The 27,430-nt window shown below is 45.9% G+C and overlaps 1 protein-coding gene across 2 annotated transcripts in view; it reads right to left on the reverse strand.

The window, feature by feature from the left end:
- The window catches only part of SMYD2 (SET and MYND domain containing 2), a 54,037-nt gene that overhangs the window by 21,063 nt on the left and 5,544 nt on the right, over positions 1-27,430 (reverse strand). The window contains exons 2-3 of one of the 2 annotated variants that reach the window (XM_027565608.1): positions 11,475-11,538; positions 1,324-1,434 (exon numbers count right to left, since the gene is read on the reverse strand). In XM_027565608.1, coding sequence (XP_027421409.1) covers positions 1,324-1,434; positions 11,475-11,538 — 175 coding nt within the window. The remainder of the gene's footprint in view (positions 1-1,323; positions 1,435-11,474; positions 11,539-27,430) is intronic. The other variant, XM_027565609.1, reaches the window with a different exon arrangement.

A 27,430-nucleotide genomic window follows, 5' to 3' on the forward strand; every position in this document is an offset into this window, starting at 1 on the left:
CAGGGACAGAGGAGCCTGGTGGGACTACAGTCCATGGGGTTGCAAAGAGTCGGACACGACTGAGCAACTAACACACACACACATACACTCACCCAGTCACACCATTTTCTCCTACCCTTTCCTTCCGACCAAGTACTCGGCCTTTATTTAAAGACAACTGTGAGCAAGGAACCAAAAGTTAACCTCCTCCAGCGAAAACAATTCTGACTTTTCGGTCCCACTCTACAGGCCACCCTTGAGAGCCTCTGGTTACCCTGAGCAGGCGAACTGGCATTTCAGCAAGCACCTGACCCAGGCTGAACATAATGGAACTATGACCTCAGAGGTTGGAAATGTTCTACTTCTGTTTACGAGGTCGAGGAGCCTAACTTGGTCTGGGGACAGATATGAGTTGATCATTATGATCACGTGTGATTTCGATCAAAAAAAAAAAAACCCAGAAAGTTTTAAATGGAGGGAGGTGTGGTAAGGGAAGATAGAAAGAAGAGGCAGATGAAATTTCAGCTTTTAAGATTTCCAGTACAGAGGCCCCGCCCGCAGCTTATCAGTGGCAAGCAGCTCTGCGGACATTCGCCTTCTAAGCTCCGTGCAGCCCATTTCACTGTGTCACAAGGACACGTCCTGTGGCATTTTCCTCCCCTCCATTTAAGCTGGTCCTGTCAAGATCAGGCGTCTTACTATCATGCAACCAGTACGGGACTGAGCCAAAAAGGGGTCAGGACAGCCAGCCCTGGCTTCATCTTTGGAGGAAACTGTTGATGGCCACATCGTTCCCACCCCACCTTCTGGCCTTGATTTTTACTTTTCCGCTCCTCTTGTTCCTCTCCCAGCAGGCTCCATGCTGGTTGTCTCACCCCGTTCCCTGCCCACCGAGGGGGGCAAGTATGGGGACAGGGAAGAGCAGGAGCCAGCCCAGGACAGGGGGTGAGGGGAGGCGGCAACAGGGGTGCACGCTGTAACAGAAGGAAAGAGAGGACCTCCCAAAGCTTTGAAGGCCAGTCTGGTTCCCTAGGACGCTCTCATTACCGTCACTCAGGTTTTCATGCCCTGAGAAGCCATATTTTTCTATGCAAACCTATCTCATAGGTTTGCTAAGAAAACAAAGCAGTGGCTACGTCCCTGGCCTGGCATGAGTGACATCCTAGCTGCACAAGGCAGACAAGCCAGCTCACTCCCGGAGCCTTGCACTTATCTCTGTGATAAGTGATGGGAAAGGCGGTCCCAGAATGCTGAGCGAGAGATGATCACCACGGGTCCCTCACTCATCTTTCTGACCTCAAAGAAAAAAATTAAACACATTTGAACCTGATCCCAATTCCTCACCTGTTTGGCCAGAATCCTTGCTGTCAACCTTACAGTCTCAGAGGGATTCCAGTTTTCCCCAAAAACAACCATGGGAGAACATTCCAGCTTGTGCATGGGCCAATCTTCTCTCTGGGAAAGTTAAAAAAAAAAATATTACACACACACACACATTGCAATAAAGTTTGAAACAAGAGGATGCAGCAAGTTCTCCTAGTTAAGGTCAAGTGAAATATGTTTCCTTTTGGAAAACACAACGGTGCTCACAAAAGTTAGAGATGAAAACATCCTTTAAGATAGACGTGGCTGTATGACCTTGACTCAGGGCTGGCTGAGCTCGCTGGCAAGAGAAAATCTGCTTCGTGTGGTTTCCTCAAGCATCTCACGCCCCTCACTATTCCAAACAACATGCACACCTTTGCATTATCTGGACGCCGTCATGTCACTCACGGGGTGAGTGACTTGGGTATCAGCTGTTGGTCTGGCTCTGCTCCCTACGGTTCTGGTCTGGCTCTGTTCTCACATTAGGGCAAATAACCGAGAAGTGACATCCACAGCACCTCGTCCTCTTCTATAGGTGATAAAATCCTACTAGAGATGAGGGCTCTGTCAAGGACCCGCGAAGAATCTGGCCAGGGCAACTCTCAGGCATATTTAGGAACATGGACTCCCTGAAGAGTCACTGGATAAAAGAGGAAAACTGGACTCCTTTCTAACACCTGTCTTGATGCTTTTCACTCCAGGCTGCAGGGTGAAGGGCATGTGCTCACTCCTGGAAGGGTGGAGATGCCCCTTTTGCAATGGGAAGACTGGGGAAGGAGGAGGGTGGGGTGCTGGGGAGGAAGGCGCTGAGGACCGGGGCGTAAAGGACGACGCTGGTGCTGGTGACGGGGTCCGTGGGGGATGACTGGGAACTGGCTGAACCATACGGGCTCTGATAAAAACCAGCTGCGGTGGCGTGATGGGCTGAGTGGCTGCAGGAGTGGACTCAGTGGAAGTCTGCAGACACTCCTTGCTGCAATGGAACTGGGTACCATCGTGGTCTTCCCTCCGCCTCTCCTGCCTCAGAAAGGGGCAAGCCTGACTTTTCCGATGCTCAGGCCAGAACCCTGGAGACTTCCTGGCCGCCTCTCTCTCCCCCACACTCCACGTTCACCTCTCTGGCGAATCCATCCTGTCTGCCTGCGGAATACGCCCAGCCTCTGATCATTTCCCACCCGCACCTTCCTTACTGTGTGGCAGACCCTACACCTACCCCGCAACGGCTCCCTCTGCCTCCTACCTGGACACCTGCTTCTTGCCCCCCCCTACCCCCTACCCCACCCCCAACTCTGTTCCAGAGAGCAACCGGAGTAATCGATTCTGAGAAACACAACTCGGATCCTGCAGTTCACGGCTCAGCATGCTCTAATGGCTTCTCCCCTCAGAGCAAAAGGCCAAGTTGTAATGATGATTCATGAGGCCACACGTGGTAGGAGCTGACCCTCTGCTACTCTGAGCTCATCCCCCTACCACGCTCCCTCACCTCACTCTACCTGGCCACCATGTCTCCTCGCTGCTCCCTAGACCGACCACGCTTGCTCCTGCCTTGAGAGCTTTGGCACTTGCTGCATTTCCTGGAGAGATGCCTCTTCCCCAGACATCCTGTTGGCTCCCTCCTCCATGTCTCTGTTCTGATGCCCCTTTTCAAGGTAGCCTCCCCAAACCAGCACTCTCCCCCCATCACTCTCCCTTTTCCTTGCTTTACATGTCTCCTTAGTACTTCTCACCACCTGACATACTTATTACACACTGATTAGATGTTTGGTTTACTACATTGTGCCCCCTGCCCCCACTATTCATCTGTTTCGGGTAAATCTATTATCCCAGAACCTAGAACTGTGCCTGACAGTCACTAAGCACTCAATAAAGTTGTTGAATGAATGAAGATGTCTCCCTCCCCATGGCCAAGAAAGAAAGACACGCTGTCACTTAATGATTTAATGCAGCCCCCATGGCACAGACCCTGGGCTCAAGCTCTGTGCCAAGGTGTTCTGCAGAGTTAAATAACAGCGTGCCGAATATAACCAAGAGCAAGGAGAGACAGAAATGACAAGATATACACAAGGGAGAAGAGGATCTGTTTTTAGCCGAAGCCTAAAACCAGAGCTCAGTGATGAAGCAATGAGGTAGGAACAGGTAGGTTCAGCTCCCAGCAGACAAACTGGCTCCGCACACAAACGCAAAGCAAAAAGGGAAAGACAACAAGGGCTTCTGGCCTTGGGGCATCCGAGGGAATTGAAGAACACTAGCTGGGGACAGACAGGTAACTGACGCCTATGAATACACACAGGAAGTTCACTGTGACCCTAACAATGCTAAGAAAAGGTGTTTGCATGGCCTTAAACATGCTAGTTTCCTGAAGTATACGAGGTGTCTTTGGTGTTTAACAATGAGCTCCGATGAGAAAGAAGTTTAACATTTCTTAATATGACTTACGTGTTTTTAATACAATTTAATTAATACGAATATAAATAAATAAATACGAACACACAATGCTGACATCTATTGATGTTAATGTCCTCCAGGGAAGAGAACCTAACTACAGGGCACGCTAGGGAGAGCAGAGTTCTATCCAGCAAGAGGAGACTAGCCTGGGGCTCGGGGAGACATGCATTCTCACCCCGCCCTCCAGCGAAGCAGCTATGTCACACCAGACAGTCCTCTTAATCCCTGTGCCTGCGTATCCTCGGCTGTAAATAACATGATCCCTAAGTTACTTAGCAGGTCCGGAATTCCGAGTCTACGATTGTATGCCTTCCAACAGTGATAATCAGACACAAAGCTTGAAGCCTACCGTTATCAGGCATTCATGTAACCACAAAGGGTCGTTTGAGGATCCAATAAACAAGCTAACCCACAAGAAGCACTCAGACCAGTGCCTGGCACACAACGTGCTCTTGACAAATGCCGGTAATTGTTCATGTACTGGTTCCTTCATTCATTCAGTAAGCCCTTGATGACCCCAGAGGCAGGGATGGGAGATGGAGTCTTTGACTTCAAGTAGTTTATGACCATATCAGAACACAAAGTAAAGCAAGACCACCTAGAATGTAACAGAGACCCACACAGAGCAGTGAAATCGGAGAGCTTGGTAAAGTCAAGGACCCGCAGAATCATGTTACGTTTCATCAAGGGAAATTTATCAGCTAGTAAGAAGTTTTCCTCTTCTGTCAGAAGGTGGAATTGTCAGAGACATACCACAGTGGCACTACTTGGCTTCCAGTTTTCTTCAAAATTTAAGCTGTTACTCCTTTCCTGGTTGCAATCTTTATAAAACTTTTATGTAAATTCAGACGGATCCCATTTTCTAGGAAAGTCATATATTACAAACAAATGCATAAGAAGGATTCAGAAAGACACATGCCGAAGTGTTACTAGCGGTTTTCTCTGGAAGGATAAAATTATGAAGTATGGATACTCTTTCTGTTCCTCTTTCAGTCTGAAACTTCTGATTTTTCTATAATGAGCACAGATGATTCATGCAATGAATTTAAACAATTAAATCTATGTACAAAGTGTGAGAGGGAATTTTTTTGGTACCCTTTTAAACTTCTAGTTCACTTTCAGCCACTGTAACAACAGCTCTGCATGACTTTCCTTTTTCTGCATGGACCAAAATGCTTAAAGATGCATAAAGAGTTGCAAAATTGTCTCATGGTACACCAGCACTTCCAACGCTGGAAGAAAAGAGGATTTGTTATGTCATCCAGTTTTCTGCTGAGCAAATGATATATTGTCTCCCTGCATAAGGAGACTGAATTTTTATTGTGAAGTCCCCTTTTCTAACTCCTGCATTTGGTGTTTCTTTTGTTCTAAAGGGACTTTCAATTTAGACCATAATGCCAGTTCAGCTATTTCAAATCCTGAAAGATGATGCTGTGAAAGTGCTGCACTCAATATGCCAGCAAGTTTGGAAAACTCAGCAGTGGCCACAAGACTGGAAAAGGTCAGTTTTCATTTCAATCCCAAAGAAAGGCAATGCCAAAGAATGCTCAAACTACCTCACAATTGCACTCATCTCACATACTAGTAAAGTAATGCTCAAAATTCTCCAAGCCAGGATTCAGCAATATGTGAACTGTGAAATTCCAGATGTTCAAGCTGGTTTTAGAAAAGGCAGAGGTACCAGAGATCAAATTGCCAACATCCTCTGGATCATGGAAAAAGCAAGAGAGTTCCAGAAAAACATCTGTTTCTGCTTTATTGACTATGCCAAAGCCTTTGACTGTGTGGATCACAATAAACTGTGGAAAATTCTGAAAGAGATGGGAATACCAGACCACCTGACCTGCCTCTTGAGAAACCTACATGCAGGTCAGGAAGCAACAGTTAGAACTGGACATGGAACAACAGACTGGTTCCAAATAGGAAAAGGAGTACATCAAGGCTGTATATTGGCACCCTGCTTATTTAACTTCTATGCAGAGTACATCATGAGAAACGCTGGGCTGGAGGAAGCACAGGCTGGAATCAAGATTGCTGGGAGAAATATCAATAACCTCAGATATGCAGATAACACCACCCTTATGTCAGAAAGTGAAGAAGAACTAAAGAGCCTCTTGATGAAAGTGAAAGAGGAGAGTGAAAAAGTTGGCTTAAAGCTCAACAGTCAGAAAACTAAGATCATGGCATCCAGTCCCATCACTTTATGGCAAATAGATGGGGAAACAGTGGACACTATGGCTGACTTTATTTTTCTGGGCTCCAGAATCGCTGCAGATGGTGATTGCAGCCATGAAATTAAAAGACGCTTACTCCTTGGAAGGAAAGTTATGACCAACCTAGAAAGCATATTAAAAAGCAGAGATATTACTTTGCCAACAAAGGTCCATCTAGTCAAGGCTATGGTTTTTCCAGTGGTCATGTATGGATGTGAGAGTTGGACTGTGAAGAAAGCTAAGCACCAAAGAATTGATGCTTTTGAATTGTGGTGTTGGAGAAGACTCTTGAGAGTCCTTTGGACTGCAATGAGATCCAACCAGTCCATTCTAAAGGAGATCAGTCCTGGGTATTCATTGAAAGGACTGATGTTGAAGCTGAAACTCCAATACTTTGGCCACCTGATGCGAAGAGCTGACTCATTTGAAAAGACCCTCATGCTGGGAAAGATTGAGGGCAGGAGGAGAAGGGGACGACAGAGGATAAGATGATTGGATGGCATCAGTGACTCAATGGACATGGGTTTGGGTGGATTCCGGGAGTTGGTGATGGACAGGGAGACCTGGCGTGCTGCGGTTCATGGGGTCGCAAAAAGTCAGACACAACTGAGTGACTGGACTGAACTTATATACATGCCTGTGTGATTTCCTGAAATGCAGAGTAGCATGCATAAATGATTTCTTAAAATGTGGAATAGTAAGAAAATGTCATAGGGCTACTGTTCTCCAGCACTATTCTCTGTGAGAGGAAGAATGCAAAAAGTATCAGGGGCTTCATGACTGCCTCCCACGGGGATGACACTGGGATGACAGCCACTGCTGGCCCCTATCTGCTTTGTTTTCTATTTCCGTAAAAGAGTGATGGAAAACACTCACTGATTCTTACTGGTGATGTTAAACATTTATTCACAGGAAAAAAACAGTGGCTCCTTTGAGGATGCTTCCTATGTCTGAAAGAAAAGAACGAAGTGAATTTAACCAGGACGAAACCCTTGACTCTAGCCCACTCACTGATCACCCAAAAAATGATAGGGTCATGGGAGCATTTCTTAGACATTTTCTGCACTTCAGTTACTTTCTAATTGGTGATAAAAGTCGAGAATGTTCTTGCATCTTTGGTCACGCACTCCTCATACATGCTTCAATCTTCATCAGAACATGCTCCTTCCTCCTTTCAAAATCACACTCGTGATCATAACACCTCCACTTACAACACACAAACCGTTTTCTTCTATTTGTCAATGTTAAGAAATAACACCTTAGAAAGTTCTACTCCACAATGATTCCTCTATGTAATAACTCTAAAATTCTTTTCTTCAATGTGTCGTGGTACAATTGAACAAAAAAGTCAGAGTGAACAACACTCTTAGTTTTCCAGGCATATTTATAAAAATAAATATAGTTCATTAAAACACACAACTTACAAACCGAGCCTAACTAAAAAGGAATTTCTATTTCTTTTATACTTCCTCCCATTACCCTTTCATGCATTGTCAATTAAAATCTCTCCTCTGGCAGGATCACACTGAGTCAAATGAACGAAAAGGAGAATAAATGGGACAAGACATGAGCCAAACTGTATAAAATAAAGCATGGTCCTAAAGTCCTGCAATCAGAGGTTGGCTGGGGGCAGGAAGCAGAGTCCTGAGGGGCTCTAACATGCTGCATTCCTGGAAGGACACCCTCAGGGAGGGATGTGGACCTTACACTCTTGGAGAGGTTTCCGGAAAGACAATACAACTGGAAGGGATCTTCCCTTTCACTTCCATGAAAGGCCACTTCTCCGTCTCTGACTCATCCCCAGAGCGCCTCTTCTCCTGGAGGGTCCTCAGGACCCCCAGGCGCAGTGCTGGAAAGCTGTGAAAGCCCTCCTCAGGGTTCCTGCACACTCTTGTCTCAGTTTTGTTGCTGTGTGACCTTGGGCAAGTCACTCAGCCACTGTGGACACTGCTTTCTATCTACTGATAAGCTCCTTTCCAACCCAGTCATCTGCTCTGTGGTATGGACCCCCTGGTGACTCCAGGTGGGTGGGGTCTGCCTTTGAAGAAGGCCCAGTGAAGAGGAAAAGACCCTGATGCTGGAAAAGACTGAAGGCAGGAGGAGAAGGGGACGACAGAGGGTGAGATGGTTGGATGGCATCACTGACGCGATGGGCATGAGTTTGAGTGAATTCTGGGAGACAGTGAAGGACGGGAAAGCCTGGAGTGCAGCAGTCCCACAGGTTGCAAAGAGTCAGACGTGACTGAGTGACTGAACGACAGTGGAGAGGGCCACGCTTTCTTAGGTGGAGAATCACTCAATTACCTTCCTGACTGCTGCCCTTGTTTTGTACCCCTTGTTTTACCCTGCGGCAGAGTCTCCACCTTGATCCCATCCAAGTATTCCCTTGGGCAGAACTCCGAATCCATTTTCTGGAGCAAATGCCCCAGACTCCTCCCCATTGATTTTACGGACGAAGCGCTTCTACGGCTGTTTGTTTCTAGGCACTTAACTCTATGACCATCCTGTCTCACTGTGATACGGCGTCCTGCTCCTACTCAGCCCTTCAGATGACAGGACGGAAAACCTTAATGATCACGTGCCTCCCCCTGCTGCGACAGGAGAGAAAGGAAACAGACATGAAACAGGCCAAATCCAGCCTCACTTCTAGAAACCAGTGGCTTTTGGTAAGGGTGTTACTACTTGTCATCTACAAGAATATTTTGGTTATAGGATCCTTCACAGAGCACGGGGAAACTGAAGTGCAACACTGCTCCCTAGGACCGAGGGTGTCCTGGCCCAGCGGCTGGACGCAGCAAGCTGTCACGGCCAGGACCTTTGACATGACTGAGAATCACAGGTCTGTGCCCCCACCCTGGGGTGCCTTGCTACAGCAAGCACATTATGATGGGACCAGGAGGAGGACATGCAGCCGCTTGGTGTAAAGTAATAAAAAGGCTCATCTTTCAGGGTCTTGTCTTCTTGCCTTTTCATTCTGTAAGGTGACTGATGCGGAGGCTGAAGCTCCAATACTTTGGCCACCTGATGCAAAGAGCCAACTCACTGGAAAAGACCTGATGCTGGGAAAGACTGAGGGCAGGAGCGGAAGCGGGCAACAGAGGATAAGACGGTTGGATGGCATCACCGACTCAACGGACACGAGTTTGAGCAAACTCTGGGAGATGTGAGGGAGAGGGAAGCCTGGGGTGCTGCAGTCCATGGGGCTGCAAAGAGGAGGACATGAATTAGAGACGAAACAACAGTAAAGACGCGTTCTGGTTCACACAGGTTGATATACGTGGTTGCCGGGAACCTCCCAAGGCCAGGCACCTATCACTGTGAGTCAGCAAATCTGGAAGACTAGGTCCTAAAGGCAAGGGAAGCACAATGGCCACAACACCCAACCTGGACTACGGTTATACATCAGTGTTATGCCACCTGTGCGGGCCTAACGGAGACAGCTCAAGAGACCAAGAGGTAGCTCAGCATCTCACAGATGCCCATGTTTCATATCCATGCAGAGTTTACAGTTCATCAGAGAAGTTAAAGTTCGATTTTGTAACAAGCACTATGCATATAATGTACACCATTAGGGATCTCAAGTTCTTAGAATGAGTCCATACTCTTTGGTGAAGAAAAACCCAGTCTTTTAAATCTAAAGTGGGCTGCCTACTTTATTCTCTGCATAAAGCTAAGCTTCAGTCCAGCCTGAATTACTATCATATTATTATTTATAAGCCCTCATGCCTACATGCAGCATCACAGTTTACATAGAACCTTGATATCTCACATATCATTTGATCCTTATAATTCATCAAGATAGGGGCCACTGTCCTCATTTACACTTAAAGAAACTGAGACTCTGAGACATCCTTTGAATTGTCAAGTTCACAGAGGTAGGCAGGTGCAGGGCTGGAACTATATCCTCCGAGTCTTCTGTGTTACAATAGTCTGACCTGTGTGTGACTAGCTGGCTTCTTTAAAGAATCAGAATATCATGAGCTACTTTTTCTAGAAGCGTTTAACTTAAATATAGAAACAGCTAGCTTATCAGGCCTGAAACCTAATCACGTCATTCCAGCACTTGCTGACCTCTTCGCGTACCCAGCAATCTAACCACAGAACTCTGTCCATAATCGGGAGAAGCAAAGCACAGTCTCTCCTCTTCAGAAGAAGCCACACTCCCTGATAAACCAACAACAAGCCCATCTATATTCTCACTGCCCTGCAGGCCAGAAGCCTGTATGGAGACACAGGGAGGTGGACCAGGCACGTGGCCTTCAGAGCCAAAGCAGACCTTCCCAAGCCAATGGCTCAGCCTGTGTTTCCTCTGGCCAGGGCCTCTGTGAGGAGAGCTCTGTTAGATAAGACTTTGGGGCTTAGCAACCTCTCCCACTGCTGCACAACACCCTTTGGAGACATTCAGAGACCAGCTGTGTAGGGAGAAAACAGAGGGAAAAAAAAAAAAGAAACCATGGGTAATGTGGTCAACCAGAGCAGGGGTGGGGGGCGGAGGAAAGTGACAGTTAAGTATGGGAAGAGGAACAAAACCGAGGTGCAGGTATGAAGAACAGCCTCCCTGTCCCTTAGAACCACTATTTAGTAGCATCATTTCCCAAGCCATATTAGCAGGTTCCCATTTAAAAAATAGATTGGGGAGGATACACAGAGATTGAAGATCATATCCTCCCCAAATTCAAACTGCTAGAACATGGAGTGCATTTTCTGTAATACATGTGAACATTTTGTGTAACTATACAGTATTAAGTAGAAAAGTTTAGGGGGCGGGGAACTTATCCCTTAAAGAATCTACCAAGAGTTCCTCCAAATACCCTCTTGAAATCTTCAGTCCTGGGTTACAAGACTCCCTCAAGATGCAGATGGCCTGTGGTCTACGTGTAACCTGCCTGAACCACTCAGGCTCCACTGCTGCCGAGACACCACCCCCAGGTCTCCCGGTCCAAGTTCAGACCAGCCCACCTCTGGCTGCACAAAAGCTGTGTCAGGGGCCCACCTAAGTCCAGCTGGAATCAGGCTAGATTAGACTGGCCCAAGGGCAACATGTGGCCTGCTAGGGGGATAGATACAAATTCAGACTTGGTGATGGTAAAGACTAAACAATTTTAAAGACAGCATTTTAACATTTTTCACTGGTTGTCTTTGCACATTCCATCTGTTGCTGGGAGCCGTGGGGGGGGCAGACTGTTGACCTTGGTGATACACCTGCCTGTATCCTACGTGGCCCCTGTGTCTTTCCCACTTTACCAACCTCTATTTTTGATCCTGTGTGGGGCCCCAAAATGCTACTGCCCATCACTGGCTGCCCATCACCATCAGTCCTGGGTGCCAGCACACAGGGGCATCCAGCCACACCCTACGCCACAAGGAGGCTTTCCAGCTCTGGCTGCGGAAGGGCCCTGGGATGCTGTGACAAGGATGAGAAGGATGCTGGGGTACCAGGCCCTCCCTGCCAGCTGGCCCAAAGACACCTACCTGACACTCCACGTTGCAGTAAAATGCCTGCTTGCATCTTCCACATTTGGACAATCCTTCTTTCCTTAAAAAACAGAAAGGGCACTGTAGTGGTGAGAGGCGGAGAAACATGAAGCCGCGCACTTTGTCATGCAATAACAGCAGCCATCTGGTCCGAAAGCGGAGCCAAGAGTCACCTTACCTTGCTCTCCCACTGGTACGTGCCATTTTCCCAAAGGAGAGTTTGACCAGACTCAGCCCTTGAGTGGGAGTAAGTTGGTCAAAGGGGATACGAGCCAACACTGACCGACCCCGACAGCGTGAAGGGCACTTTCCAAAGAGACGAACGACACGATCTCTGACCCATGAGCCTGGCCCGGGACATCACAGCTGTTAACATCAACCTGCACTATGACTCAATGCTTTGGGGCAAGTCAGAGGCTCTTATGCCCTGATTTTCTCACCTGCTAGAAAGGGACAGAAATAAACAAAGCCACCTTGGAAGCCTGAGTCTGTAAAGACAGAGGACTGGGGTCAACCTATATACTGCTAAGAACACAAAGTGGGTGACAATCTTTAGTATTTAGAGATGCAGAAGACAGGATGGAGCATGTCAGTAACAAATGTTGTCTAGGAAGCAAAATTTAAAAACAACGCTACCCAGCAACTAGAGACATATTCTTAAATAAAATACCCCTGGATCTGACTGGTACACACATCTACCTTGTCTGTATCCCACTGAATGATTCTTCTGCTTTGTCATAATTAGGTCAGTCCTCCCCGTTCATCACCATAGAATTCATTTTCCTGCTTCTCATAGGGGATAGGGACGTTGCTGTTCCCTAACTGTTAGTTGCTGGTGTGTTTGCTGTGTTAGACAAGCCACGGAGTTTTCAAAAACTGTGAAGCCACTGAGTTAAACCGCCTATGACAGAACCCTTCAAATTTTTCTGAGATGGGCAACAACCACTTTGTTAAATGAGAGTGCGATCTGTAAAGCCTGCTGTCTGCTTCTCACTGACCACCCTGAAGCCAGCTTTCCAATGTACAGAAATGCTGGTGCCGCAAAGGGCACTTTCGCTTACTGCCGGGGACACCCCCTGCCCTGCCATGGAGCCCCCTCACCCCCACCCTGTCTGCAGCGTGCCCGGAGGGCTGATATTGCAAGACATACATATCATCACGCTGCAGAGTCCTCCTCCGCGTCTTCTCAGAGAGTGGTAGTCACCACACTACTCCCACGGAATCGGGAAAGGGTTCCAAAAATGCTACCGTTGGAACAAAACTGGCTGCCTTGCAGTTTTCATGACAGTGCTTGGATTCCAAGCAGCAGGCTGAAGAATTGTGTGGGAGAAAAAAACGCAGCTCGCAGTTGAGGTATAAATAAATATTCCGAGTTTGCACATCTCAGTGGTTCAAAGAGGAGCCCACTAATTTGGCTGAGTGCATCCTCTGGCCTGAAATACCCTCCAAGGGTGCATGTGGATGAGACGGCCGGCCCTGGCGTCTCCTGCACTTTATGCCAAGGGGAAAAGGACAGACGATGTGCTCAAAGACAACTGTGAAGTGACTAGTGAGCAAGTGCTAATTGACGGGGACCGTGAAGGAATGCCAAAGGAATGAAAGTGCAGACAGGCAAAGCCGCAGAGGGAACTCTGAAAATTCTTTTCCAAAAGACATGTGTTGGGACATGGACAATGGGTGGGTAGATGCCACCCATAACAATGTCCATCTGAAACAGCCATTTGGTGATGGTTGGTTTTGCAGGGGGCGAGGTCATAAAACCTCTCTGAGAATTTGAAGCTATTAACTCTCCCCAACAACCCACCTTCTCCCCAACCCTCAAAGAACAGCAGAAAATGCTATGAAATTTTGAGGGCTCACCGGCCACCTAGAATCTATGCACAGACTAGTGAAGTGTTTCTGAAACCTGAATTAAGACCCTCGATATAACGGACCAGGAAACTATCAGAAAAAATGTCTTTATTAGCTCTACACCATACAAAAAGAAAACAAGGATTATATACAGAGATATTCCGCACATAGATGTGAGCAGTAAAGCTAATACGAAACCAAGGTTTGTTTTCGGCTTATTTGTTTTTGTCTTGTTTCGGATATTACCAAGGTAATATCCCAGGAAGGAAAAAAAACAACTGGGCTCTGGTGAATGCAGGAAGAACTCTAGTGGGATTTCATCAAAATAATAGATCTCCCAAAGGCCAGGCTTCATTCAGCCTGGCTAGTCACCAAGTCCATGGCCACAGACAACGAAGACCAGGAAAAAAGAGCTAACTCATCAAGACTGGCAAGAGGTTACATAATGCCAATGGTTCTCGAGGTGTGGTCTGTAGACTACCGGAGGCCCAGAGGCCCTTTCAGGGAGCCCGTGAGATCAAAGCTATTTCCAGAATGTACTACTGCTTTTAGTGTCTTGACATTTGTGCTCTAGCAAGTGGAGGGTGCCTGGAGGGTGAAACCCGCAAGGCTTTGAAGTGAAATGAAGTCAAAGTGGCTCAGTCGTGTCCAACTCTTTGAGACCCCATGGACTAGTCCATGGGATTCTCCAGCCCAGAATACTGCAGTGGGTAGCCTTTCCCTTCTCCAGGGGATCTTCCCAACCCAGGGATCGAACCCAAGTCCCTCGCATTGCAGGCAGATTCTTTACCAGCTGAGCCACAAAGGCTTTAGTACAAATCAAAGCAGCGAGTAAGTAGTCACTGCATTCCTCACTTCCACATGCTCACAGCCAGGGGGGGAAAGCCAGTTTCACTTAAGAATACCCCTAAAGAAATCTAAACTATGATACAAATGAACTTACCTAGGAAACAGACTCACAGACTTAGAGAACAGACTTGTAGTTGCCAAGGGGTAAGGGATGGGCCAAGAGTTTGGGATGAGAGGATGCAAACCATTACACGGTGGCGGTAGTGTCACTAAGTCGTGTCCGACTCTTGTGATCCCATGGACTGTAGCCTGCCAGACTAATACACACACACAGAGGAGTCTGGCAGGCAGGCTACAGTCCATGGGGTCACAAGAGTCGGACACGACTTAGTGACACTACCGCCACCGTGTAATGGTTTGCATCCTCTCATCCCAAACTCTTGGCCCATCCCTTACCCCTTGGCAACTACAAGTCTGTTCTCTAAGTCTGTGAGTCTGTTTCCTAGGTAAGTTCATTTGTATCATAGTTTAGATTTCTTTAGGGGTATTCTTAAGTGAAACTGGCTAGTACTTTGGCCACCTCATGCAAAGAGTTGACTCATTGGAAAAGACTCTGATGCTGGGAGGGATTGGGGGCAGGAGGAGAAGGGGACGACAGAGGATGAGATGGCTGGATGGCATCGCTGACTCGATGGACAGGAGTTTCAGTGAACTCCGGGAGTTGGTCATGGACAGGGAGGCCTCGCGTGCTGCGATTCATGGGGTCGCAAAGAGTCGGACACGACTGAGCGACTGATCTGATCTGATCTGAAAAATATATATAAAACTGGATCACTCTGCTATACAGCAGAGATTAACACAACATTGTAAATCAACTAGACGAAGATAAATTAAAAAAACAGAATGTCCCTAATAAAGCAGTGTGTGCACGCTCAGTCACTTCAGTTGCGTTCAGCTCTTTGCGATCTCATAGACTGTAGCCCGCCTCTGTCCGTGGGACTCTCCAGGCAAGAACACTGGAGTGGGTTGCATGGCCTCCTCCAGGGGATCTTCCTGACCTAGGGATCACACTTAAGTCTCCTGCAGTTCCTGCATTACAGGTAGATTTTTTACCACTGAGCCACATGGGAGGCCCGCTATGCAGTCACAAATACTACTGTCCTTGAATCTTGAGTCTTTGCTATGTATCTTCTTGGCACCCTGAGATGAAGGGGGAAGAAGGCAGGAAGTGTTTCTGCTCCTACTGAAGAATGAGGGTTATCTCAAGGATGAACTCTTGACCATCCCTGGAGCTATAAATTGAATGTGCCACTATTTTCTTGAAATATCACTTTTACTAGGAAGAACAACTTTAGACAAACTGGCTGTTCAGACTTGTGTATTTGGCAGGTATATTATGGAAATAAATGAAGTGAGTCCATCACATCAAGGAAAATAATTGGCAATATTTGTTGGCAATGATAAAATGTGGGCTCTTAAGCAAAAATTAGAATTTTGGAACACATGTATCTGCTGCCCAGAGTTTGACAGTCTGTCATGTGAAAGATTGGTGATGGTTTTAATAATTGCAGGGGGTTTTTTTGTTTGTTTGATTTCATGGTTTGATGAAATAAAGTTTTAGGAGGTCTATATAACTGAGTGAGAACCAATGTTTTCCAAATGATCAGAGTATGATGTTTAAAAAATTACACATGACTAAAAGAGTCATTCAAAGTACAAGACAGACTAAGGGATTTTATGTAACAGAGTACATAAAATTCATAGACATGGCTTCAGAGTGCACGTTTTACAACTAATCTTTAAGACAAAAATCACTTCACTGAGTTCTAATGGTGAATCAAAGAATATCCACAATTAACTGAAAAGGCTATTAAGATATTCCTTCCCTTCCAGTTACACACCTATTTGAGGCCAGATTTCCTGTGCATATGTCAACCAAAACTACATAATATGCCAGACTGGATTCAAAAGCATATCTGAGAATCCACTTGTATTCTTTAATCTCTCATTAAAGAGATTAGCAAAACTGTAAAACACCACTATTCTCATTAATTCTTTTGTTTTGAAGAAGAGTCCTCATTTTAAAAAAACAAGTGCTTTATAATATTTTCTATTTTTAATTATAAATATGGTAAATACTGATAAATATCTAGGTGAACAAAAAAGCTCTTTGGAATTCTCAGTTTTTATAGGTAGAAAGGGATCTTAAGAACAAAAAGTTTGAAAACTGCTGATCTCTTGTAATAATTCTATCAGTTCTATGAAGAGGTTATTACTCCAGCTTTTCAAATGAAGATACTGAAGATCTTAGAGGTGAAATATCTAACCCAACATGGCCATTCAGCAAGTTGGTAGCAGAATCAGAATTCACATATCAAGGGACATATTTTGTCTCCATCATGCAAACATATCCTTCCTTGAGTATGGTAACATGATCAAGGAGCATATACTACAGCAAACACAAACAATCGATGTGTCTAGATAAGGTCATTCAGTTCAGTTCAGTTCCGTCGCTCTGTTGTGTCCAACTCTTTGTGACCCCATGAATCACAGTACCCCAGGCCTCCCTGTCCATCACCAACTCCTGGAGTTCACTCAAACTCATGTCCATCGAGTCGGTGATGCCATCCACCCATCTCATCCTCTATTGTCTCCTTCTTCTCCTGCCCCCAATCCCTCCCAGCGTCAGGGTCTTTTCCAATGAGTCAACTCTTTACATGAGGTGGCCAAAGGATTGGAGCTTCAGCCTCAGCATCAGTCCCTCCAGTGAGCACCCAGGACTAATCTCCTTTAGGATGGACTGGTTGGATCTCCTTGCAGTCCAAGGGACTCTCAAGAGTCTTCTCCAACACCACAGTTTAAAAGCATCAATTCTTCAGCGCTCAGCTTTCTTCACAGTCCAACTCTCACATCCATACATGACCACGGGAAAAACCATAGCCTTGACTAGATGGACCTTTGTTGGCAAAGTAATATCTCTGCTTTTTAATATGCTATCTAGGTTGGTCATAACTTTTCTTCCAAGGAGTAAGCATCTTTTAATTTCATGGCTGCAATCACCATCTGCAGTGATTTTGGGGCCCCCAAAAATAAAGTCAGCCGTAGTGTCCACTGTTTCCCCATCTATTTCCCATGAAGTGATGGGACCAGATGCCATGATCTTAGTTTTCTGATAAGGTAATAGCAGTAAGTAAATAAGTGTTAGTTGTTCAGTCATATCAGACTCTTTGTGACCCCCATGGACTGTAGCCTGCCAGGCTCCTCTGTCCATGGAATTCTCCAGGCAAGAATATTGGAGTGGGAAGCCACTCCCTTCTCCAAAAGGGTCTTCCTGACCAAAGGATCGAACCTGTGATAGCACTAATGAAGAGTACATAAAGGCATTCTTTACTCTCGTCTGCATAATGTCCCAGCTCCAGTGGAATCCTGTTAATGCTGTGCCATGCTATATTTGGTCGCTCAGTCGTGTCTGACTCTTTGTGACCACATGACTGTAGTCCGCAAGGCTCCTCTGACCATGGGATTCTCCAGGCAAAAACACTGGAGTGGGTTGCCATGCCCTCGTCCAGGGGATCTTCCCAACCCAGGGATTGAACCCAGGTCTCCCGCATTGCAGGGGGATTCTTTACCATCTGAGCCACCAGGGAAGCCCAAGGATACCAGAGTGGGTAGCCTATCCCTTCTCCTGTTAATGCTACTTGGCTTCAAAGATAAGATACAATGGGAAGAATCCAGTCATCTGAAAATGAGATCCAGGAAGGAGAACATCCCGACAGATGTTGGTCAAGAGACCAACCATGCCAGAGGACTCAATGTCACTTGAAGTGGACTGGAATTAAAATAAGGACTGATTTTGTATCCAGCCTGTGCAAAGAAGGTCCCTCTGTCTCATTCAGGCAGTAAATCCAGGTGTGTTCGCAGACAGACACTGGCCCAGTCCACATGGGACTGCGTCCTCTGGGAACTGGGTTATAAAACACTGCAGCTCTCACAAAGGACAGAAAAGCCTTGCCTGGCTTGGATGCAGATGTTACTGTGTATGTGCTTATGGGGTCATCTACCTGGCTTACCTGTGTGAATGTCCTTCACAAAGATTCTCCCGGCCAGACTGCCTTCAGCGGAGAGAAGGAAAAAAGCTAAGCCAGTTACTGACAGGGAACAGTTTAAGAATCTCCTTTGGTCTATTTGGTAATAGCAGTTCTCAGTGAAATGGGGTAGGGATGGGAACTCAAACTACCCAGATACGCGCTTCAGTTCTTCCCATAGCTTACCACAGGGCGAGACACACATGGTCCATAGGTCTAAGGGTGGAAACCCCGATTACAAGGTGCTGAGCTGGCTCATATGGGTGGGGGTGTGTGTGTGTGTGCGCGCACTTCAGAGAGCAAGAGAGGGTTTGTGTGTGTGTGTATGTGCTTCAGAGAGCAAAAAGTAGAGCTCCTGAGAGTCCAACTACTGCTGACTGCAAAGTTCAGCCAGAGAGAAACTTCATATGGGATATCCATTTTCACTGTCGGAATACACAAGGCTTTTAGAATAAACTCTATGCCTGCAGAAGACCCAGCTGTAAAGCTTTCGTTTGCGATGTAACCCAATCTGAATTGTCCAGGAGGTTTGGGGAAAGACTGCAAAACAAAGAACAGAAAACTGCCCTCCGTGACAGAGGAATAAAGGTCATTCGGAGGAATGAAGTGAAATGACTGAAAAGGAAGGGAACGAAAGGAACATTAATGGTGAAATCACGCACAGCCTCTCAGAGTGGTTCTCAGCTTCAGCTGCCCATGCCCATCTGGGGCTGGGTCCAGCTAGTCTCATCAGACTGGTCTGTGCTGGGAGTTTTAGAAAGCTACCCAGGTCGAATGTGCCTCCATAATACACAACTGCTGGTCTAGGCCTATGGTCATCCATTTGGGTTGAGAGTTTTCGAGGGCAGAATTTGATGAAGAGTGTTGAAGCATTCTTCTCTGCAGTCCAGACTGCTTACCATATAACTCTTCTTAAGAATGACTCACACACAGGATGGATTAGGTGGTTTAACTACCTTGATGATGGATGGATAGGTCAGAATAAAGCGGCAGACACTGTATTTTCTTACTATGACAATCAAGTGTTCTGGAAGCCAGGCTCAGCTTTCTTTCCATCTCTTCCTGATTCGTGCTTCACAATGCAGGATGACTGTGCTGGGCTCTTTTTCCTACTTCCCTGTCTCAAATCCTTTTTCCTTCTCATGCTTGAGGTGCTATGTGATCTTAGGCAAGTTATTCATCCTTTCTAAACCTGTTTCCTCCACCATAAAGATACAGTTTCTATCTCGCAGGTTTGTTATGTAAATTAAGTGAAAAAATATAAGCGAAGCCCACCACTACTACACTTTTAATTAGTCTTCTTTCTTTTGTGTGTTTTTTTTTTTAAGTGATGTCAACTCCTGAAATATCTTCAGTACCATCTTGCTCAGACTCATATTTAGAGGATTTATGCTTCTAAAGCCTTTGTTTTACAGGCAAATATCTACTCTGCTGTGAATGGAAGGGCTCTTTGAACTTAAGAAATGGTTCCATCTGCAAAAGGAGGAAAGAAATGTGACAGGAAAATGCAAGTGTGTGATTATCAGTGGCTGAAACAGAACTCAGAAGACACGCTCCTGTCATTTTCGACAGGAGGAGACACGCGCAGCGATTAATTTTCTTGCTTTTAAAATTCGGAAGCCGGGAAGATCAACAAGTTAGGATTGTAATTAACAACTCCTGCTAGTTAATGCATTGCTGCAGGTGCTGTGGGTCCAGATAAAAAGGATTTGATCCTGTAAGCTCCCTCCTTTCTGCTACCGAAATGAATGCTTTGTGGGTTTTCCCCATGAAAGAGAATGATACTGGCATGGAGTGGGTTTGCAATAACAATTACTTTTAACTAACGGTGATAGAAGAAGTGACGAGGAGGCTCTGCTGAACAGAGGCAGCCCCGGCCAAATGAAAAAAGAGAAAAGGAAAAAAGCCCCAGTGGCACAATATAACTTCACCATGGGTTGAAATAAGACAATCAGAAACAAAGTTAGCCTCCCACCCAGAGTGAGTGGTCCACTAGCAAATTTTTATTGGAGAGAAATAAAAATTGGAGGAATTGTGGCGGAACCCTATTATAACCCTGGTCAGGTGACAAGGATAATACTCAGGGTATGGGTTTTTGTGTAACCCTGAAAGATGCTCCATGTAGCACTTTAATCCACAATGTAACCGTGAAACGGGACCACGTGCTGCGGGAGCTTCTTCCCAGAGCAGGGCTGAACCTTCCCCCCAGGGCATCCGGCTTTGTTCTGAGGCTTGTTAAAAGTTAGAGCCCAGGGCCTCCAGGGAGGCAGGAAATATTTAGGGCAGTAAGGTAGCAACTAATAGGTTTTCCCAAACGTTGGAACAGAAGCTGTGATTTACAAGGAGAAAGAGGAGGCTTGGTGGTCAGTACTGAATAGTTGACCTTGTCATAAAAACGATGGCCCTGGGAGAAATGGGAGTGACACGGGTCAAAGGGTAGAAAGTTTTGGTTGTAAGGAGAAAAAGGTCTGAGGATCTACTGGATGGCAAGGTGACTACAGATAATAATACAGTAGAGTATGCTTGAAAGTTGCTGAGACTTGAGCTTATCTTGTCACACAAAAGGAAGTTACCTACATGAGGGGATGGATGTGCTGATTATCTTGATCTTAGTAATCATTCCACAGCCTCTGTGTACACCAGATCATCAGGCTGTACACTTTAAATACAGACAATCATATCTGTCAATTTTTCCTCAATAAAGCTAAAAAAAGACTGTAGACATGACTCTCCACATCACTGACTCATGAAAATCAAACTCAGCAATGAAAAAACAGTGAGGATGCTGATTTAAGATTTGTTTCAATGAAGGCTCTAGGGAAGCCTGGCATGCTGCAGTCCATGGGGTCGCAAACAGTCGGACACGACTGAGCAACTGAACAGCAAAGGCTCTGCTGCTGCTAAGTCACTTCAGTCGTGTCCGACTCTGTGTGACCCCATAGACGGCAGCCCACCAGGTCCCCCGTCCCTGGGATTCTCTAGGCAAGAACACTGGAGTGGGTTGCCATTTCCTTCTCCAGCAAAGGCTCTAGTAGAGATGAAATCTTCCACTGCCTTAGAAAGACAAAAAAAAAAAATCATGAGGCTTACGGATAGAGCAGAGAACTACTGAGCCTGTGGAACAGCGACGATGACTCTTTTCAGCCACTGGACAGCACCTACGACCAAACTTCATCTTGCAGGCCCTGTAAAATCCCTAACAGCTGAAGCCTGCCCGAAGAACAGATGTGTGCACTTTTAAATTGAACATTCTCTTCTGAAATTCTGTGTATGAACTTTGGTGGGAGATCACAATGACGCTTCCTTGCAATTTGTCTTTGACTTCTCTGATGCTTACCAATGAGGAAGTCAAAAGGAAAGAAACAACAAATCCATTTTTAACTTAGTTCTCTCTTATAAGAACTGACCATAAGTAACAGCTACCATGGGGGAATGATGCAGCACCATTGTGGGGGAACTGGAAAGACCACTTATATTTTGTTTAGGTTTTAAGTGAAAAAAGCAGTAAGGGATAATGCCAGGCAGGGTGGAATATGGAGGACTTGAGCAGTCAAGATTCTGCCCTGAAGACAGAGATCGATGAAGTGTTCTGTAAGTATCTATAAGGATCCAAGAACGAACAGAGAAGGAGATGAGGCCTGCCCACAGAGCTGTTAGTAAAATAAGACTACAGAAATGGGATTATTCGTTTAATAAATATTTACTGAGGTCATGGAGTATCAGGCCTCAGGCTAAGTGCTGGAGCTACAAGGTTGAAGAAGACCTGGTTCCTGTAGTCAAGGAGCAGGTGTGACGAAGGAAGTATACAGAAGGCGCTACGGGTGCACACACACGCATGTGTGTACAAGCATGTACGCACGTACCACTATAAGCACTTCGGAGCTGCTGGAGTGAAATTAACACTGCAGAGCAAACTGGACCATTGCGATGCCCAGCCTTGGGGGCGCGCCCGCAGGTAGCCTTGACCCTACAGTGACCTTCCACTGGGTCACTCTCTGAAGATGCACAGAAACAGAAGTTGGCGGTGGGCTGCTTTTCCCACTCTGTGCCTAGAAAATATTTAGCAGGTAGGTGCCTTGAAAGGCCTGAACACGTGCTTAAATCAATTTACTATTGAGTGAAGTAAGTCAACTGTTAGTTTCCGAATCTCTACTACTTTGTGACCCTGTAAGTTTTTAAGGTGAAAAAAAATCCTAAAGCTTTTTAAAGTTGTATTTAAAAATATTTATTCAAGTGTATGAATAAATATTTCTAAATACAGTTGAATAAATATTTCTAAATACAACTTAAAAAGCTTAATGGATATTCATGAGTTTGAGTAGGCTCCGGAAGTTGGTGATGGACAGGGAAGCCTGGCATGCTGCGGTCCATGGGGTAGCAAAGAGTCGGACACGACTGAGCCATTGAACTGAACTGATTCAACTGTATGAGTAGACCAAATTTCATCAAATTCCAAAAAAAATGTCTACCCAAAGTGCTGCTATTTTAACACAATGCAGGGATGCTACAGTTTCATTCGACCCAGGATTATCTGATCAGAGTTCTCCCTTAGTTTGCATAAGTCATGAACTAGAGTGTGTGCTTAAACTTCTTGGTTAACAGTTTTCTTTATGACATACATACATGGATTATCAGTGTTTGATGAAAGAAAGCACTGAACTCAAAACATTACTGCCTTTAACAAAAACTCTACTAAAATGACAAAGTTCTAGGCACTACAGCGTCAGCCAAAAACTGTCATTTGCTATCTGCTTCTACAAGGATGACATCACTAGCCACTGCAGTCGCTGACCTTGAACCATTGCCTGAAAGGAGTCCAGGGCGGAGACGAGGAGTGAGGCACTCTGTGCTCTGCGAAGAACCGGCAGAACAGGCCTTCAGATAGCTAGAAATTTTCAGGCAATTTTATGAGCCCAACTTCTGACATCTCCCCATACCTAGGAAGCACTAAAATCACTAGCGGAGACATCTGCTCCTCGTGACTGGTTGCAACCTTCTTGAGACTCTGCGACCCCACGGACGGTAGTGCACCGGGCTTCTCTGTCCATGCAATTCTCCAGGCAAGAATACTGGAGAGGGTTGCCATTCCCTTCTCCAGGGGATCTTCCCAACCCAGGGATGGAATCTGGGTCTCCTGTATTACAGGCAAATTCTTTACCGACTGAGCCACCAGGGAAGCCCCCTTGGGATCAGCAGAAACCTTCTGCTGCGCGGTTCACCAAAATCAAACTTACGCTGACCTCCCCTACCCACCTCTTTGGAACAGGGCCTCAGAGCTATCTGAGAAGCTGTCTCTTGGGCAGTAAGTCCTCATTCTGCCCCAAATAAAACTTAATTCACGACTCTCATGTTGTGCTTTTTCTTTTCAGTCTACAGTGCGTAAAATAAAGATGAATAAAACGTACTGGAACATAAGCTTCGTGGTGGGAGGGATTTTTGTTCCTTTTTTCACCGGGATTCAGAACATAGCGTGTGCTCAGTCGCTCAGTAGTGTCTGAGTCTTTGCAACCCTATGGACTGTAGCCCACCAGGCTCCTCTGTCCATGGGATTCTCCCGGCAAGACTACTGGAGTGGGCTGTCATCTCCTTCTCCAAGGGATCTTCCGGACTCAGGGATCGAACCTGCATCTCCTGCATTGGCAGGCAGATTCTTTATCACTGTACCACTTGGGAAGCCCAGAACCACAGTGAATGCCCCATAAATATAAATATTTGCTAAATATATTAATAGCAGAATCCCTGCTCTCAGACAGCTTACCATCTGCCCACCATTAAATGTCTCTTACTGCTGAGGTTTTAAGAACCTGTGAAACTCTCACTGACAGTGATTGTCACTCTGATAGAGATTTGTGCAGCTGACGGGTAAGAGATTTTTTTCAGGTGGCAAAATGAGGAAAATCAACAAGATCTGAGCCCAGGGCCCACATCCCTTAAAGAGCCTTTCCTGGTCCTCACAGACTCAAGACAAAAAACTCCTCCGGTCCAACATCTTTTCATTTTGTCACAGATGGCAACATAACTCCTTTCAAGTGCCAGGATATAAAATCCTTGAGATTTTTATTTGGCTCAGATGAAAAAGTGCATCCTGCTGTCAGCCAGACTCCCTTTGCACCTCGCTCCCCCAGGATACGCCTATGTCTTCAGGCTTTGGTGTGAAATTCGCTTCTCCGTGAGGGAATCGTCCTTATTCTTCCTCTCCCCCAGTGGTGACTGCAGATTCCCTGGGCGATGAGATGTCCTGTTCATCACAGTGCACTTGCAGATACACAGTGGTGGCTCAGCTATCACAGCAAGCATTTATTTTGGTTTCTAGGGACTATAAACTTGTGAAACAGAAGCACTTATGGATTCTTGGATGCACTCCTTTAAGAAGCGAACCCAATCCACTTGAATGATGTACATGCCATATTTCCACTCAGTCATCAGAAACCCTCCACTTAGCCCCTAGGTTTTATGTTAATACATTGGCACAAGGAGTCCCACAGTATTTTTTAAATTTTTGATGGAAGGAAAATCTGAGACACACAGTTGGATTCTCAACAAATGCATGGACTAGAAAGGTAAGTTGTTTCCTGAACCCTCAAGACACTTTGGTCTTATTTTCCTGCTAAATCGCATATCTCTGGCCTTCAGAGAAGTCTAGAAGAGATCCGATTTCCTTCTGTTCTATTGTGCTGGCGAGAACGCCTTTGCAATTGAAAAGGAGGCCTCCGAGGGTGGTAGGAACAGAGTCAGCAGAAGTTACACAAAGTGAGGTGTGTGGCTTTGTGACTGGTTAGAGCGCCCGTGCTAATGAGGCCAAGGTCATGGGTTCAGCCCCTGAAAAGGCAGTTACTTCAGTCAATTCCCTGCTGGAGGACTGCACCCCTAAACTCCCACAGATTCACTAGAAATCCAGAGATGCGAGGGTTGGGATGAGAATGGGAGACTGATGGTGGTGTACAGAGACTGATCACATTAATACAAATCCCTTGAGAGAGGACAGAGACCTCTAGTCCCAGAGTGGGCCCCTCTCCAGGGGGAAGCGACTAACCTCCAGGCTGACCAGCGCTCTGTTGTGCTGAGTCGCTCAGTCGTGTCCAACTCTTTGCGCTCCTATGGACTATAGCCCGCCAGGCACCTCTGTCCATGGGGATTCTCCAGGCAAGATTATTGGAGGGGGTTGCCATGCCCTCCTCCAGGGGATCTTCCCAACCCAGGGATCAAACCCAGGTCTCTCACACTGCAGGCTGATTATTTACTGTCTGAGCCACTAGGGAAGCCCAAGAATACTGGAGTGGGTAACCTATTCCTTCTCCAGGGGATGGTCCCAACCCAGGAATTGAACCAGGGTCTCCTGCATTGCAGGCAGACTCTTAACCAGCTGAGCTACCAGGGAAGCCCCTCCAGAAGGGGGCTCAAAGCCTACATCTGGTCAGATATAATCAGGGTGCCCTGTTCCAGGTCTGCCTAGTTCCCTGGTGGTGATCAGGACTATATACTCATGGACTTAAAGGCAAGCAGGCAAAGCAGAGCAGGGCTGCCTTTGAGAAGAACAGGACATGGGAATGCAGAATCAGTAAGACAGAAGAAATTTCAATCCAATTGTCCTGGCACAGATCAGGTCCTCAAACTGAGAAATGTGATTACTTCTCTCCACGTCTGAAGTACAAAAAACAACATGTGCGTATGGTGGGAATGACCTTAGTTATTGATGACTCCAGTTACAAAGGGATATTGTAATCACTGACTGCCTCCTCAGGATGCAGAAATATAGAGGCTTAAAATTACAATGATTTCATGTTTTCTTTATATTGACAAGAAAAAGAAGGGATATGAACCTCAGGCAACAGCGTTAAGTCTCAAACACCAAAATCAAGTTGCAACTTTCTTTGCAGTTTTCTATTTTAAGTTCTGTAAAATAACTTCACTGGCCCAGGTTCTTAGCAATTCTGAGTTCTGTTGAAAATCAGCTGCTGCCAAACTACAGACCTGAGCCCTGAATCTTCCCAAAGAAATTTAAGACATTTCTGAGCATCTTTTAAAGAATCTTCGGACAGACAGCGTGCCATTAGGACAGACAGTGCTTGTCCTACAGGAATACCATCCAGGGGCCTTTCAGCACAGCTGCATCATGAATTCTATTCCCAAACCATGTCTGTTTAACTTTGCATAGAGCAAAGTTCTGAAGAATGGGTCTGTTTAAGGAAAATAAATATGCAGGGGTGGTCCACATCCTTGTGCTGCCCTACCAGCACACACAGAAACAAACTCTTTATATGTAGCTATAAAGACGAAGATGACAAACTCCTTTTAAATAATTTGAGCACATTAAAAATATCCCAGACTTCCCTGGTGATCCAGTAGTAGAATCCACCTGCCAATGCAAGGGAGCTGGGTTCAACCCCTGGTCTGGGGAGATCCCACATGCCATGGGGCAACTAAGCCCGGTGCCACAATGACTGAGCGTGAGGACTGCAGCTACTGAAGCCCACGGGCCTAGAGACTGCGCTCTGCAATGAGAAAGGCACCGCAATGAGAGGCCTGTGCATGGGGACAAAGAGCAGCCCCCACTCACCGCCACTAGAAAGCCCGCACACAGCAACGAAGACCCAGCGCAGTCACAGTAAATAAATAAAAGTGAAATTAAAAAAAATAAAAATATCCCAAACTCACCGAAGGACCAAAGCCTCATATTTCTTTTTACATTTTATCAGGTAATAGTGGATGATACAGAAGAATATATGCAGTTGTTACACAAATTCCAAACTGTTAGAATAAAAAAAAAAAATTCCCTGAAACCACAGCAGCATAAGATATACATCCAAGATAGATGAATCAATTGATTTTGCTGAACTTTTAGAAACGACGCATTAATCTGTTGCATTATCCACAGAGGCAGGGGGAAGCAAAAGAAAAGAGGTGATAAAAATTGCGTTCACTTGAGAAAGCAGCAGTGACTTAAGTCCTCGTGTCCAGGTGTGACTCACACGGTAGTTTCAGGTCAAAAGGGACAGAGATATGTGTGGCTGATTCATGTAGATGTATGGCAGAAACCAGCACAATATTGCAAAGCAATTATTGTCCAATAAAAATTAAAAAAAAAAAAAAGGACAGTGAAGGAAAACCACACTCAGAACAGAAAGACACAGTTACCTCAGTGAAGAGGCTGGCCCTTAGAGGGCACTCAATATCTGCCCCCCGCAAAATGTGAAAATCAAGGAAACAACTTTTCCAACACTCAGTTAC

The sequence above is a fragment of the Bos indicus x Bos taurus genome, chromosome 16 (assembly GCF_003369695.1).
Source record: "Bos indicus x Bos taurus breed Angus x Brahman F1 hybrid chromosome 16, Bos_hybrid_MaternalHap_v2.0, whole genome shotgun sequence".
NCBI lineage: Eukaryota > Metazoa > Chordata > Mammalia > Artiodactyla > Bovidae > Bos > Bos indicus x Bos taurus.